We start from the raw sequence: 17,505 nt of genomic DNA on the forward strand, positions 1-17,505 counted from the left end.
ACCGGAAAGCCTGCTGCAGATGAACGGTTATCCTACTATCACAGTCATTCGTGTTGGTCTCGCAGCCAGCATCACTTTAGGCAGTAGCTAGTTATTACCCCTGACATGATGGACAGTGTCTGTCAGTGTAAGTTAAAGATAAAATATTCTGGGTTGATTAAGCAAGCTAGGTGTTTTAATTTCCTTTGATATTTTCAAAACAACTGACAGAATTGTTGAGAAGTTTGAAATCTTAAGGGAAATTCATTTCATCTTCTAGGTATGATGGCTTCTTTTGAAAGCAGTGTCTGGGGACATCAATCTAATCACTTTTTCCATTCATTCATGCAATATTTGGTATGTGTCTGGCGCTGGGAATAATGCAAACAAAAATAATTCATATAATCTCCATTCACCAGGAGCTCACATGAGCAAAACACAGTTATATTGCTAAATGCAATCCGATCTGTTTTTCCAAACTTATTCATTTTTAATAAAAGAAAAACTAAGTATAAATAACATCTGAAACTTGAACTTATTCACTCGCTGCTACTTTTCTGGCGGGAACAATAGCAAGCATTAGCGTATGGTTCTTTGGGTTGGATCAGACTGCCCTCTGCAGACTTGGTTATTAACTAAAAACCACCTTAATTTGGGGACCAGGAGGTGATGGCATGGGAACCTGCCCCAGTGACTGCAGTTTCCTTTCTTTAGAGAATTCGATCTAGAAGAGGTGATATCCCATTAGCATGCTAACAAGATCAACACAGCAGATTAAATGAGATAGGGTGGGGTGAAATTTTGGAGGGAATGGGAATAAGCTGGTCAAAATTTTCCAAGATAACTAGCTATTAGGGCCTAGGCCAGTGGTTCCCAAGCTTGAGGGCATATCCAAGTCACCTTAAAAACATGCCTATTACTGCTTTCAGAAGCTGTGACTTAATTGGTCTTGGGTGAGGCTGGGGCTAGGATTTTAAGGATTCTAATGTGAAAGAAGTTGGGAACCACTTGTAGCAATAGCATAAGCTCCAGAGACCCAAATTTTTAAAAAATCAAAGACAAACTGTCTACTTCTGTTTTGCTAAGAGCCACTTGAGAATGATACACTGTAGGTCACACTGAAACCCAGAGAATATTGGAGTTGAAAGGGAACTGAGGTCCTTAGTCCAGAGACTGTAAATGGGCAAATCTTAGGTCATTTATGGCTAACAGATCTGTTTAGCCTGCGTAACACACTAAAAAACTTGAGAGCATTCACACAAAAATCTAGGTGTTTGGCTTCTTCAAAAATCCAGATCAGGAGTTCCCTGGTAGTCTAGCAGTTAAGGATTCAACAATGTCACTACTGTGGCCCGGGTTCAATCCCTGGCTTGGGAACTTCTGCATCCCAAGCACAGCCAAAAATAAGAACAACAACAACAACAACAGAAAAAAACAGATCTGCCAACTCTGGACCTGCAGAGCAGCAACGGACCAGAGCTCAGCAATGGTTTGGCCCCTTAGCTGGGTGCTTGCTCTCCAGTTTGCCAGTCTGCACCCACCTGACCCTAGTGGGCACTGATTTGGTCCAAGTGACTTGCCTTCAACAAAACTAAAATCTAATTTTTTGTAACTTTCACCCACCGCTCCCAGCTTTAGTACAAAGGAAGCTCATTCCTTCTATATGAAAAGATTTCAACTTTTCAAGGGCCAGATTCTTGCTCTCTAAATGTTCTTCTCCAGCTGAATACCCCTAGTTCCTTTAAGTATTCACTGGGTGATATGGGTTCTGGACTCCTCACTATCCTGGTCCCTTTCTCTGGACACATATTGGTCATACTGGATATCTCCTTAAAAAATTTGGTAACCAGAGTGAAATGGAGCATTTGCATTGAGGTGTTCTGACTATGGCTGTGACACTTATATTGATAACATCTGAAACACTACTCATTTTTATGTCTCACCTCACTGTTGATTCATGTTGAACCTGTGCCAAACTAAATCCTTAAGTCTTTTTCTTTTTCCTTTTTAAATTTTTTGGCTGCACCTGTGCCACAGCAGTGACCCAAGCCATGGCAGTTACAATGTTGGGTCCTTAACCCACTAAGCCACCAGAGAACTCCAAGTCTTTTTTATATGAAATAATATGAAGCCAGTTTTCTCTACTCCAAACTTACAACCTATTTAATTTAAATGATGATGTTATACTTATGAGCTGTTTAATTTCATCTTCATGGAGTCACTCTGGAACTGTTTTGAGTTGTGACTCTCAACTATTATATTAGTAATGTTGAGCTGCTCCATCCTCAAATTTGATTTTTTTTTGGTGGGGGGCACGTCCCTGGTATGTGGAAGTTCCTGGTATGTGGAAGTGACCTGAGCTGCTGTAGTGACAATGCCAGATCCTTAACCTACTGCACCACAAGGGAACTCCCCGAATTTGATCTTTTTTTTTTTTTATAATGGCTGCATCTATGGCATATGGAAGTTCCCAGGCCAGCGACTGAATCCGAGTTGCAGGTGCAAACTAAACTGCAGCTGTGGCAATGCTATAATCTTTAACCCACTGCACTGGGCAGGGGATCAAGCCTGCAACTCTGTAGCAACCCAAGCCACTGCAGTCAGAGTCTTAACCCATTATGCCACAAAGGGAGCTCCAAATCTGATCTTTCTGATGCCTGCATCTAAACTGCTGATTCAAAAAATGTAGTTAAGGAGTTCCCGTTGTGGCTCAGTGGTAACGAACCCAACTAAGATCCATGAGGATGCAGGTCCAATCCCTGGCCCCACTCAGTGGGTTAAGGATCCGGTGTTGCCTTGAGCTGAGGTGTAGGTTGCAGAAGCAACTCGAATCCCGAGTTTCTGTGGCTGTGGTGTAAACCTGCAGCTTCAGCTCTAATTTGACCCCTAGCCTGGGAAATTCCATATGCCATGGGTGTGGCCCTAAAATATAAACATATATATATATGTATATATATATATACACACACACAAATACATATATGTAGTTGAATAAGAGCCCTATGGGAAAAAAAAAGAGCCCTGTGAAATATCAATAGAAGCCAAAATCACACTAATTCGTTAATCAACAATTGGTTTAAATATCTGAATAGATGTCCACGTATGACACCATCAAGGTCATACCTATCTATGAGGCTGGTGGAGATCCTTTCAGGAACTGATTTGTACTATAATCCATTCATCCGACCTAGTGCTATAACAGCATTATCATAGGAGGAACTAGGTTAGTGCCTTCCCCATTTTCGGAAATCAAGACACTAGAAGATAGCTGCTGTTTCTTGCTGAAGCTATCTGGCTACTTCAGATTGTGCCAGTTCATCCCTTTGAATCTTTACCTGATGGAAGTGAAGTAAAAATCAAAGAATTTTTACTCAGGCAGAATCCAGGACTCAGGAGGTCAAGGAGTCAGATTTTGCAGGTACAATCAACAGCTTGTCAACATTAAGAAACCCGAGACAGAGCCTGTTAAGAAGCAAATGGCAGATACTTCTTTCTCCACATTAAATCTGATTTTTCACATCAAAAGTTCCTTTAGCATAACCACACTTAATGATTTTCTTGATCCAGTGAATGTCTCCACAATAGGCAAGGAGTTTAAATAACTTGACCAACTGGGAAACCACTTGGTATGCCACGGTCATCCTCGCAGAAAGGCCCCAGTTCTTGCGCTCTCTGGCGAACTCGTAAAAGTGGTTTCAGCCTTAGAAATCTGATCCTCTTGAGAATTATTTTGGGACTCTTCGGAGTTCATTCATGAGCCAAAGGGCAACACTGAGCAGAGCTAGGGAGCCCGACTGGTGAGTGGCAGCCAGAGGAGTTGGAACATACATCAGCAGAGTGCTAATGCCCAAGCCCACCTGTTACAAGGGAAAGAAAATGGTAAGCGAAGTAGGAACCACGAATTCAGAGCTGAAATGACTGCCATGAGAACCAGGTAACAAATCCTCCACATTCTCCCATCAGAACATTAAAAAATATATTTTTAAGTTTCACAAGTAAATGGACTTACAAACAAAGGAAATTCAAACAAAATAGATAAACCTAAAATTCACTTTATCCTTCATCTAGCCCAGTTCTCCTCCCCAAAGGTAGCCACTGCTATCAGTTTCTACACACTAGTACTTCTGTATACATGTTTATAGAGAAACACACAGCTTTGTTTTTTTTTGTCTTTCCTAGGGCCGCTCCCGCGGCATATGGAGGTTCCCAGGCTAGGGGTCAAATCGGAGCTGTAGCTACCGGCCTACGCCAGAGCCACAGCAACTCGGGATCTGAGCTGCATCTGCAACTTATACCACAGCTCACGGCAACGCCGGATCCTTAACCCACTGAGCAAGGCCAGGGATGGAACCCGCAACCTCATGGTTCCTAGTCAGATTCGTTAACCGCTGTGCCACGACAGGAACTCGCAGCTTTGAGCTTTTAAAAAATATACATTTTGAAGTTTCCTTGTGGCATAGCAGGTTAAGAATCTGGTGTTGTGACTGCAGCAACTCAGATGTGGGTTTGATCCCTGGCTCAGGAACCTCCGCGTGCCACCGATGACAGGTACAGCCTAACACATATACACACATATATGTAGTTTTGCCACTTGCTATTTTTCACTTAACAACGTTATGTCTTAAAATGTTTTAAACCACTGTACAGTATTACATAATATGGATATGCCACGGATATTTAACTATTTAGGTTATTTCCAATTTTTCACTGTCACAGTAATTCCACAATGAATTTCTTTGGACATAGCTCTGTGCATTAGAATATCTCCAGGGCAGGCACTAAGAAGTCAGTTTGTTTGACCAAAGGATTATACATTTAACCCTTCAAAAGATATTGCCAAACAGCCTCTAGAAAAAGCTATACCAACTCATACTCTCACTAAGAATATACAAATGTATCCATTTTCCTATACTGATGCCAATACCTGATTATCTTTTTTTTCTCATTTTTTTTCCCAACAGGTGCAAAATGGCACACATTGTTTTAATTTGCTCCTCTCTGATCATGAGTCAGGCTAAACAGCTTTTCATATTTATTGGCCATTCATCATTCCTCCTGTGAGAACTGTATATTAATATTCTTTGTTTTCTGGTTGTTAATCTTTTTATCTATTATAAATATTAAAAATACTTTCTCCTAGCCTGTCCCCCCCCGTTTTTTTTGGTCTTTTTTGGGGCTGCACCCATGGCATATGGAGGGTCCCAGGCTAGGGGTCTAATCAGAGCTGTAGCCACCGGCCTACACCACAGCCACAGCAATATGGGATCCAGAGCTCATGGCAATGCCAGATCCTTAACCCACTGAGCAAGGCCAGGGATCGAACCCACAACCTCGAGGTTCCTAGTCTGATTCATTAACCACTGAGTCAGGACGGGAACTCCCTGTTACCTTTTTAAACTTTGTTTTGAGGACACTTTCATAACAAAAAGAAGTGGTTTATACCTGCGTGTATGCCAAAGCCAGCAGAGTTGCTGCTGCTATCTTGGTCCTTCGAGGAAGGGGGATTCTCCGGGAGAGGAAGTAGAGCGCTGTAATGGCAGTAACTGAAGTGATTCCCTGCAGGGAAGAGAGTCTCCTCAAGCTCCAGCAAGAAAGGTCCCACCCTCGTTTCTATTCACCTTATGCCTGCTCCAGATGCACTGAGTAGCCGCTAAGCACTTTCCTGTCCCAGGCACACAGAACAACTGATCCCTCTTCCTCAGCCCCTTCCATGCTCCTCTTCTACTTGCCGTCCCAAGGTCAACCAGGCATGACTCCACCTAAAGTTTCCACACATATCACTCTACGTCCCACTCACTCTCAGAAATCCTATCCACCTTCCTATGTGGGTGTCTCCCAGGTGTGGCTCTCAGTTTTTAAATCACTGTTTACATCCTTATCCCTAATTTTATCTCTATTCTAATCCCTTATTTTTAAAACAGGCCTGACCCCAGCACATAGTTACTATTTTTCTGGGCTGTGAGTAGAGGAGGTGGTGTGGCTGCCAGCTAATGCTGAAAAAGATCTAGTCTCATTTTCATTTCCATCTCTTCAGAAAGAGAGCCTGGAGCTGGAAAGAGGGTTTCCGTCTCCTGTGCGTGATGTCAAGGGGAAAGTTTTCCTATCATTTTCTACACCGATTTCACTTCTTTTCCTTTTCAGAGCTGCCCACAATGACAATTTCAACCGGACTTATTTCAAAATGCTGCGTGGCAGTGGGGACTGAGCCCACACAGGTAACTTGCCCAAGCCCCAGCATTCTCTCTGGATGTGAGCCCCCTGGGCTTCTCTCTCTGGGTTCACTACCACCATCTCACACTCATGGTACCTCAGTCTGATGACATCTCTGTCTCTAGTGCAACATCGTTCCAATAGTCCGTTTCTGCTGGTGTATTTCAAGCATGTCACAGAGAAACTCTGGGGTCTCCTGTGATCTTTCTTTACCTTTATTCCTGCAGCCATTCTTCTATTCCTTACAACCTCTCTCGGATTCACTATTCTTCTCAAGTCCCACTCCCCCCACGAAGCCCTGAACCCTGCCATTCTCACAGCCTTATTACAACAGCACTACTGCTTCTCCCTGGTCTCCTTGCTGGGCTCCTCCCCTGCTCCAATTGAGCATACTCAGGCCACCAAGCTGCTCTCAACATGACCCATGGTAGGCCCTTCATAAGTATTAGCTTTAATAAAACGAGGAGTACTTCTGATGCTTTTAGCTCCTTGGGGTCTTGGTTCAGCCATGACAGCCATGCGTTCAGCAACCACTGAACTCTCTTTGCACTCTCTTCTCTCCTCAGCCTCATTTCTGCTAAAATGACTCTCCTGTGCACATGCAGGACTGAGGGGTATTATCATTTGCCAGATGGTAAGAGGCATACTCAAACTTTAAGTTGGCAGTATCTTGAAAGTCAGAATTACACACACCCCTAGAGGGGGTGTGGGTAATTAGGACAAAAACAGCACATCAGAGAACTGGTACTAAATTTCTTCTAAAAAGAAAAGGAAATCCAGGTTCCACTCTACCGTCTCACTCTTCCCACCAGTGCTTCGGATGCCCTAAAGCCTGTGAGGGGCTCCCTGTGCTTAGTAGTGAGTAACCACCAGCCCAACTTACCAAAATCCGGTGATCAAACTGCACCGTGGTGGGATTCTCAAAAACATTCTTCAGGAGAGGGGAGAAGGTAAAGAGATCCTCTGGGATCCAAGATTCTCCCATCTTGGGGAAGGAGTTGTAAACAAGGCCAGCATCCAGCCCTGCCACAAAAGCCCCTTTTCCAGGGAAAGAGCATTTATTAAAATGAAAGAAAGAAGAGACCAAATACTCCAAATACTAGTTCTGACATAGGAAAAGTGTATTATCCCAGAGTTAGACAAAAGGAATATTCAGAGAATAGAAAGATCCATAGCAGAAGTTCTCAAACGGGGAATATACGTCACAATCGCCACGGAAACTTAAAAAAAAAAACCCCAAAACCTGCATCCTCACCTGCTCCCACCCCAAGATTCTGGCATGCCTCCCCACTGGAGGAGTGGACTAGAAGCTCTAGAGAGAGGCATTAGTTTGGAGAAGTTCCCTTAGTGATTCTGATTCTGATGTCCTCCTCACCCCCCAGGTGAGAACTACTGATCTATTCTAGAACTAGTTAACTAGTTAACTTACTGCTTTGCTTCCTCAAATGTCATTGTGTCAAAAAGATCTCCCCAGTGATCCCATATGGACTGGCATTCCCTCACCCCACCTCTCTCCACTTAGCTTGATTTATTTTTCTTCACAGCACTAAACACAATCTGACATACTATGCTTTATTGTCTTCCCCAAGTGCTCAAAGAAACTTTATAAACTAAATCTTGCATAGACATACAAAGAAGGTATCCATGAATTTAGTGGATGACTGATCCATCATTTATGATCAAAGAAAATTCAGGTATCTTAAATCACATTCCTTACTTTTATAAAGGCCCATTTATAAAGTCAAAATTCATGTTCTTTCACCAAAAAAGGGCAGAGATTTGGGTGAATCACTGGTTTGATGGTTTTCTTTAGAGCTGTGCTGTCCAAGTGAACCTTCTACAATGATGGAAATGTTCTCTATCGGCCATCCAGTACTACAGTTGCTAGCCACGTGTGGCTACTGAGCACCTGAAGTGGGGCTAAGGTGACTGAGAAATTAAATCTTTAATTTCATTTACTTTTAATAAAGTTTAAGTAGGTATATGAGGCTACGGATTATTATACAGAGCAGCTCTAGCATGAGAGAAGAAAAATGAGAAAGATCTATGTTAGTCTCTTTGCCCCAATAAACTCCCCACCTTAAGCCATATTTGAGGGCAGGCTTTTGTCTGACCCATCTTGATATAGTGTAGTAACAATAATGTTTATATAATACTAAGTGCTACATGTCAGGTGCTGTTCTAAGCATTTCACATGTATTACTCATACTACTATCTTCATTCCCCACTTTACAGATGAGGTCACTGAGGCCAAGAGAGGTGACATAACTTGTCCAAGGTTATAGACTTAGGTGGTGAAGCCAGGATTTGTACCTAGACAGCCTGGAGCTACTAGATACTCAATATATGTACATATTTTTGGCTGTGCCCAGGACATGCAAAAGTTCCTGGGCCAGGGACTGAACCTGTGCCATAGCAGTGACCCAAACCACAACACTAACATCACCAAATCTTTAACTGTGAGGCTGCTGGGAAACTTCAGTGCTCGATATTTTTGTTCAACTGACTGGAAAGCAGAATTTTAGGAAGGGAGAAAGAAATAGAAAACAGGAGAGTGAAGATGGTAGGTATGAGAGAGGCAGGTGTAAATCGGAAATATAAAGCTGCATGAGGAAAGCATTAGGCAAGAGATCCCACCAGAGAGTGGAGTGAAACTAGGCCACCTTCGCTGAGAAGAGTCCTACCTGAGAGAGCCGTAAGGAATACCAGGCCTGCCGTCCCATGAGCACATCGTCTCAACCACAGGAGTTGACGGGTTTCAGGCAACTAAATAAGAAAATCATTCAAATAAACTGACTGCAGGAACTATGAAAGGAAGCAAAGATCTCCAAGCCCAAAGCCAACTGATAGTCTGAGGTCCGATCTTCTCTGACCCTTGGTTAAGTACTCCCAGCAGATATTCTATTTTATTCTATCTAAATTCTATTAAATGGATACATTTACTATCTGTCTTCCCTGCCTTGAGTAAGTTTTGTGAAGGTAGGAACTGCTATCAGACTTCCTTATTAAAGTAATCCTAGCCCAGTGCTGGGTATATAGGTATTCAAGATATATCTGTTCAATAATTGAATAATTTGCATTGTTCAGGGGAAAATACTTCACCATGATTAAGATGATATGACTTCAGGTATAGAATTGGATTTTCATGTTGTGTGTGATATTTAGTGTTTAGCAAATATAATCAGAATCAAAACTGGTTATGCCTAGAATAGAGATTCTTGTACTCAGTGTTTTTGGTAAAGTCAAAATATGCTTTTATTTTCACTGTAGCCAACTTGTGATAATAAGCAGTGAATGAAAAAATATTTAAAAAGAACTTTATACAAAGCAAAGTCAGAGGGCTGCCCTCAAATGATACAGAATCTAGTATGTGAACAGTTAGGTATCATTGCTAAGATTTTGTAGGATAGTCTATCAGCACTATCAGAAATGTTCTATTATCTGTGCTGCCTATTGTGCTGCCTATGAGGCTAATGAGGACCTAACATGAGAGTAGAGCGACTGAAAATTACGTAAAAAGTTAATTTTATTTAAAGTTTAAGTAGATAACAAGTTTGTTTAAATAAAATCAATTTGGGGAGTTCACAGTGGCTCAGCAGAAATGAATCCGACTAGTAACCATGAGGTTGCGGGTTTGATCCCTGGCCTCACTCAGTGGGTTAAAGATTCTGCGTTGCCATGAGCTGTGGTGTAGGTCGAAGACGCAGCTTGGATCTTGCATTGCTGTGGTTGTGGTGCGGGCCGGCAACTATAGCTTCGATTCAACCCCTAGCCCTGGGAACTTCATATGCTGCAGGTGCAGCTCTAAAAAGCAAAATAAATAAATAAAATTAATTTTATTTAATTTTAATCAGAATTTCATGTGGCTAGGAGCTACCACGCTGGACAGCACAGTACGATATGGCTATCACCTCAAATACTTTCTGTAATTAATGGAATATAAATAAACCAAAAGAGGAAAACAATAATTAAAAAGTTACTGGTAACCCTTAAGACTACTAGAGTGTTTAGGAGAGTGTGTGAATATGTGTCAGTGTTGGGGTGAATGTGTGGGTTCACACACATAGAGGTGGGAGGGGAAGCCAGATGACAGGAATTGGAAAGAATGGGTTATCAGGATGGACAGCTATAGATGTAGGCAATTTATTTTAGAAGTCTGACTTTGAAAGTAAGAACAGGAATTATTCAGATGTGGATTACCTCCTATACCAATGTTTCAACCTCATCTGGCTTCCCTCTGGGGATTACTGCCAACATCTCCTCTTCTTATTGGTTTCAGGTACCAACTGGATGATTTACTTAAAAGTTCTATTATCGGAGTTCCCGTCGTGGCGCAGTGGTTAACGAATCCGACTAGGAACCATGAGGTTGCGGGTTCGGTCCCTGCCCTTGCTCAGTGGGTTAACGATCCGGCGTTGCCATGGTGTAGGTTGCAGACGCGGCTTGGATCCCGCGTTGCTGTGGCTCTGGTGTAGGCCGGTGGCTGCAGCTCCGATTAGACCCCTAGCCTGGGAACCTCCATATGCCGCGGGAGCGGTCCAAGAAACAGCAACAACAACAACAACAAAAAAAAAAAGACGAAAAAAAAAAAGTTCTATTATTACTCCAAACTTCACTCATGAGCAGGTTATCCAGGCCAACCATGATTTTTTTTTTTTTTTTTTTTAGGGCCACACCAGTGGTACATGGAGGTTCCCAGACTGGGGTCCAATCGGAGCTGTAGCTGCTGGCCTACATCAGAGCTACAGCAACTGGGGATCCGAGCCGTGTCTTCGACCTACACCACAGCTCACGGCAATGCCAACTCTTAACCCACTGAGCGAGGCCAGGGATCGAACCCGCATCCTCATGGGTACTAGTCAGGTTCATCAACCGATGAGCCACAACGGGAATTTCCCAACCATGATTTTAATACCTAAAATAATACTCATTTTAAAAACACCTGGTACTTTCCTTTAATCACCGTACAGAGAAAATACTTTTAGGCAAGATCACTACGGTTTATTGTATTGTTAGATTTGATGACTGGCATGGTCCCCATATAAAGAACAAACAACCACATGGCCCTTGTGCACCATTAAAGGTCCCCAAGTAGCTTTTCTACTGGCCTTCCTCACCTCACCACTGATCCTCCCTCTGGGAGTCAGAAGGAAAGTGGTCAGAGTATCTCACTGTTGGTACTCTTTCCTTCTGCTGAAATTCATGTTTTCATCTTTCTTGATGGGCAATGCTGACAAAATATTTGCCTCCTATACTAATTCTCCTTTGAATAAGCTGCTCCAGCACCCCCTCCCCCCAAATAACTGCAGCTTTTACTTTGCTATCCTGAGCTATCCAGAGTCCCAAAGTTCAGTGGTTTTTTTTTTTCCCACTTTTTTTACTAATTAAATTTTATTTTTTATTAATGATTTTTTCCATTATAGTTGGTTTAGAGTGTTCTATTTTCTACTGTACAGCAAAAAAACCCAGTCACATATATATACATATTTATAAGTACATTCTTTTTCTCACATTATCCTCCATCACATTCCATCACAAGTGACTAGATATAGTTCCCTGTGCTATACAGCAGGATCTTACTGCTTTTTGACTCCAAATGCAATAGTTTGCCAGTGTTTCTTTAAATTTTTGGTATATCTAGTTTCTGGTAAACTGACAGCTATTACTAAGGGAATGTGTGCATTTTGACACATAACTTCCCATTAGTACCAGAATTTCCCTTCTCTGTCTCTGTCAGCATCTGTGCAGATGTGGTAACAATACAGACTGACTTTACCTTGTGCTGAGGTAGCAGCAGTGACAGCGAGGTCCACAAGCTGGCGCAGTAAAGAACAAGGGCTGATCCCAGGTGGGCAGCGAGGCGGTACTGGCTGACCCGAGGGATGTCATGGGAATCTGGTTTTTCTTCTAATCCACTTTTCACCATATACCATCCCAACAGGCCCTACAACCAAAAAGAGAAAAGGCAAACAAAACAGGGTTGAAGCTGTCCATTCAACTCTACTCTCTGAGAAAGTGAGTACTCCTACCTGACCCCTCCCCTCCATGCCCTCCCATACCCCAATATCCTGGACTCGTGACCAACTTCCACATACTGCACCATAAATGCTTAATCACTGCTTAGAGTAACATTTTATTGAAGTAGAAACCAAATATAGAAAAGTACACAAAAACGTATTTGGGCAAACCCTTGTAAGCACTTGATAGAATTTAACATTATGTAAACCAGTGAAACATGAAAATAAAGAGAGAACTGATTCCATAAAAACTAGGTTGAATGCTTTGGAAAAGCTCAACAAAGATAACTGCTAAAAAACAATTACTATCACATTAGGAGGGAATAGACCATTATAAAAGCTTTTTCATAAAAATCTCTGAGGCTTTTCAGGCAAATTGCTTTGCAAGTGTCTAAATTCCTACTCCTCTTTTTAAAAAATGGTAATGAAAGTACATGTTTAAGTTTAAAAGTTTAAGGATTGTATTATTATTCTATGATTCCCTGTTTTAATTGGCTTTTTCTTTTTTTTTTTTTTTGCCTTTTTGCTATTTCTTTGGGCCGCTCCCTCGGCATATGGAGGTTCCCAGGCTAGGGGTCGAATCAGAGCTGTAGCCACCGGCCTACACCAGAGCCACAGCAACTCGGGATCCGAGCTGCGTCTGCAACCTACACCACAGCTCACGGCAACGCCAGATCGTTAACCCACTGAGCAAGGGCAGGGACCGAACCCGCAACCTCATGGTTCCTAGTCGGATTCGTTAACCACTGCGCCACAACGGGAACTCCTGGCTTTTTCAATTAACCAAAGAACTGTCAGTTCTGGTCACAGCAGGTAAGACACAGCCCTTTGATCCCACCCCTCTCCAGCCAGTAGAATCATGTCAAAGAGGTGGGAAAAACCCACATCTTCTAAATATATACTCCTCAGGAAGTCTTTCTGGGCATTTCTCTCCCTCTTAATGATTACCCTGGGTGTTCTGATCAGCTTGATTTCATCTGCAGAGACCACCGGAAGACGAAGGTGTATGCAGTGTGATTTGCCAGCCCTCACTTTCCCCCATAACCATATATGCCACCTTTGACCTTCTGCCTCCTTGGAAGTCTGTTATAAATGTCTGCTTTTTTTGTTTTTTTTAATTTCTAAAATGAAGTTCCACTTTGTTTCACCTACCCTCCCTCGTTCTATTACTTTTATTAATATCTGAGTATTATCTGTTTCTATCACCTCTACTTTGTCTCTTCTATCTCCTTCCTTAATTCCTTCTAAATGGTTCATATTCTTACCACTTCTTTTTTTTTGTCTTTTTTTTTTTTTTTTGCTATTTCTTGGGCCACTCCCGTGGCATATGGAGGTTCCCAGGTTAGGGGTCTAATCGGAGCCGTGGCCACCAGCCTACGCCAGAGCCACAGCAACGCAGGATCTGAGCCTCGTCTGCAACCTACACCACAGCTCACGGCAACGCCAGATCATTAACCCACTGAGCAAGGGCAGGGACCGAACCTGCAACCTCATGGTTCCTAGTCGGACTCATTAACCACTCACTGCGCCACGATGGGAACTCCACCACTTCTGACTTAAATTAATCAGCTAGCTTCCTCCTGATCAAATTTTGATATTTCTTTGATGCTCTGATACACTCCCTTAGGGCCCAAAGCCCTTGACCCAAATACTCACATATATCTTCTGTAAGCTTCCGTTTTTTGGCTCTCAGGCTCACTTAACCCCTTAACTGTGGGAGTCATGCAAAGCTATTTTCCTTACGATGAGTTCAACTTATATAACTTTAATCACCATTTATACTTGAATATCTCTCAGCTAATCCATATTCTAGGATTCTTCATCCCACAAAATGTTTCTCTTTTGGAATTTCCCTATTTGCTTCTGTAGCCATTCTAGCATAGGGATCCCACTTTCCCAGGGAGCAGGCAAGTTAGAAAAAGAGAGAAGACGAGAACCTAGGAGGAGAGCCATGATGGGAAAGAAACAAATTCTTCTGACACAAAAATATATTTACTGAGTGTTTACTGATTCCAGGCACTAAACTAAGTACTTACATGCATGATCTCATTTAATACTCACACAACCTAAGCAGCAGGACTTATTATTGCCCCCATTTACCTACAGAGGTTAGACAACCTGCTCTACTAAGAGACAGAGTTGGGCTTTGAAGCCAAGCCTGTGACCTTAAAATACATGCTCTTACCCACTTAGTGACAGTGTTCCAAAGATTACTTCCTTAACAACAATGCCAAATAGGAAGCTCCTGAGAACATCTCTGGTTTCCCAAACTTGCGTAAATCTCACCTGGAAGCAGACTAAACCACAGAGGGCAAGAACACGTCCTTTCAGGCCACGGTTGAGCCAGCCCTTTCTCCAAAAGTAGGCAGCAGGCAGGATGTACGCGAGCCCTACAAGGCGACCCCACATCCGATGTGAGTACTCCATATACCAGATGAACTTGAATTCTGGCAACGTCATATCATGATTCAAGCTGAGTGAAAAGGAAAATCAAAAATGAGAAAGAGAAAGCCATCTGACTTTTATTTCCTGATGGAATGCAGGAACATTCTCAGTTTTGAAGCTTGATTGATCTGTCCTATTCCTCAACATCCATCTCAGAATCACTTTAGAATTAGGGGTTTAGATTAGGCGGATTGCTAAACATAATTGAGCCAAATATTAAAAAAAATAATAGAACCTAACCATTCTCAACTTGTTTAAATAAGCAAAAGTGGGCCTAGTGGGATGTTAACCCAATTTTCTCTATACTTACATTTTAAATTCTGGAAACTGCTGGTATTTTTGGAATTCTGCTTCCCATTCCTCCTGGCTTGTAGGTGGCTTCATCTCTTTAATTAAATGCCAGTCTACCATGGAGAGGCCAGACTCTGTCAACCTTAACACAGGAAAGAAATCTGAGTGTGTGTGTGTCAAATTTAAGTGTACGTGTGCATACCACACTGGATTACTGGTTTATAGCAGCATGTGTAACCAAACTGTTGATGAGAGAAAGTTTCTCTCTGTAGTTGAGCTAATAAAATAATGAAATAATGGATTTAGGCAATGATCATCAATGGCTGTTGACATCCCTAATAGACACCAGACATTTATGAATGCTCTAATCACTTTTGAATTATTTTGTCCCCCACCCCCACCCTGAATTTGATCAAGCAATGGGGGGTTGACAGGAAATACAGGGGACAATGAAACATGTTAAACACCATACGTTTACAATCAGCAAAATCCAGACCGTGGGAAACTCCAAAGGACAAATGACTTGGGTTTCTTCAATAACAACAACAACAACAAAAAAATGCAAAGGGGGAAGGAGAAATGGAGGGAGTAGAATCCAGATCTATAAAACCTCTTTATAGATTTAAAGAGACCTAAGAGGCATGCATAGGAACCAATGTGATATATGGAACTTATGTGCACTTAATTCAGACAAACTGTACAAAAACTTTTGAGACAAATTAAAACTGATGGTAGGGGTAAATCACGCAAATAATGCACAGCTAACAGTTAAGAATTGAATCACTCTTTATGAAGGGTTCCTACTAGTAAAACCCCAAACTGTTCTATTGCTGGGCAAGCCATCAGACATGATCCCTCTGTAGGCCTTCGTTTCTGCGTATGTAAAATGTGGGACTAGACGATTTCTAAGTTCCCTCCCCCTTCCCCATCCTGCATTTCTACTGATGACACAAATAGCTGACGCACTATGAACAAATTACTCACCTAGTTACTCCACCAAGAATAACTGCTCCAGCCACTGTTCCACTGCAGACCAGGAGCCATCGGCCCACCACCCGCTCAGCAGCCTTTGAAGGAAGGGACACTGTACCCCTTCCAGATTGCAAACCTACTTCAGTGATGGTGCTATATTGCCCTGGCCTCAAGGAGTGCCTGATCCCACAGCTGCAACCACACTAAAGATCAAGACAGACAAATTAAAACTGGAGAAAGAAGGAAAGACCTCACTCCACTACTACTCACACTCAACCTCACTTTGGTGTGGAGTACCCTCAATGGCCACATCTCCATTGCTACAGCCCTAGAAAATCATCTCTTATCTGGACTTCTGCATCCACCCTCCAACTGGTTTCCCTCTTCCAATCCATCCTGGCACTACATGAACCTTTTGGTCTCTGCATACTTCCCCCAGACTTAACTCTACACCTAAATATGGACTATTTTCTCTCTCCTATGGGCCTTTAAACGATTTTTTTCTCTGACTGGGGCACAACTTGTCTCCTGATTGACAATAACTACTGCAGGTCTCAGCTTAAATGTCACTTCCTTTAGGAAGTGTTTGAAGACTCCTACATGTCTCCAAGGGGTCACTCCCACAGCACACTGCACCTCTCCATCACACACTGTAATGTACCACTCAGTACAGAGATTTGTCTTTATCTCCCACCAGCTTTGAACTATGGCACAGTGTGATCAGTCTGGCTCTTTTCCTCCTGAACACTTTGTTTCAAACACAGTTCCCGTACATAACAAAATCTTAATAAAGATTTGACAAATGAATGAACTGTGATTTCCTCTAGGGTAGGAGACTTTTGGTATTTTATTTTTCTGCTTCCAGTTTCTAACACATAATAATCACTCAATAATTTTTAGTTTGGCGAATACACACCCTCTTCTGACCCTATCCCTAAGAGTCCAAAGACCCATGTTTGGGTTTCCTGCTTCTAATTAACTTAGACAATTTAAATTAAGTCTCAAACTCTTTCCCTGTAGAATGGGGTTATAGTCGCTAATCTGACTTTTTGAGCAAAAATAAAAAATACGGGTAAAAATTACTAAGCTTTTACTATGTGCTAAGCCTCGATATATATTATTTATTCCTCACAGCAACCCTTATGAAGTAGCTGTTCTCCTCATCTCGAAGATGACTAAACTGAGGCACGGAAAGTTTTCCCAACTTGACTAACATCACACAGCGAGTAAATGGTAGGTCCGGATCCGGACTCAGGGGCCCTGAACACAAACATGCACGTTGTTAACTCCAAGTAGCTATAGAAATGTGATCTGTGACAATTTGCTCTCTCTCTCTCCAAGCCGAACCCTTTCACCCCATGCCCGCTTCCGCGACTCAAGAGTCCGCTGCGGGGCGGTACCTGTGTCCTAGGCGCCGCCCTAGGAACCAGGAGTCGGAGACACGGGTTCCCCATCAAGACCTTCAAGGGCGGAAGGAGTAATCGCTGCATGCTAACAACAGTGCACAACCTCCACTTTCACCCCCCGACTCTCAGTAGTCTCCTTTCTCCGCCACCGACTGAAGAAGCACTTCCGGGTCACGCAGACGGCG

At 42.5% G+C, this 17,505-nt stretch overlaps 1 protein-coding gene across 1 annotated transcript; it reads right to left on the reverse strand.

The window, feature by feature from the left end:
- Window positions 1–3,035: 3,035 nt before the first annotated feature.
- On the reverse strand, window positions 3,036–17,503 carry LOC125115888 (cytochrome c oxidase assembly protein COX15 homolog). The gene is made up of 9 exons (XM_047760594.1): window positions 17,315–17,503; window positions 15,927–16,117; window positions 14,962–15,084; window positions 14,493–14,679; window positions 11,966–12,133; window positions 8,874–8,955; window positions 7,073–7,227; window positions 5,422–5,535; window positions 3,036–3,836 (listed from the first exon to the last, which is right to left on the reverse strand). Exons 1-9 carry the CDS (start codon window positions 17,402–17,404, stop codon window positions 3,705–3,707), a joined length of 1,242 nt encoding a protein of 413 aa, XP_047616550.1. The 5' UTR covers window positions 17,405–17,503; the 3' UTR covers window positions 3,036–3,704.
- Between the last annotated feature and the right edge of the window lie 2 nt (window positions 17,504–17,505).

Source organism: Phacochoerus africanus, chromosome 15 (assembly GCF_016906955.1).
Source record: "Phacochoerus africanus isolate WHEZ1 chromosome 15, ROS_Pafr_v1, whole genome shotgun sequence".
NCBI classification, from domain to species: domain Eukaryota; kingdom Metazoa; phylum Chordata; class Mammalia; order Artiodactyla; family Suidae; genus Phacochoerus; species Phacochoerus africanus.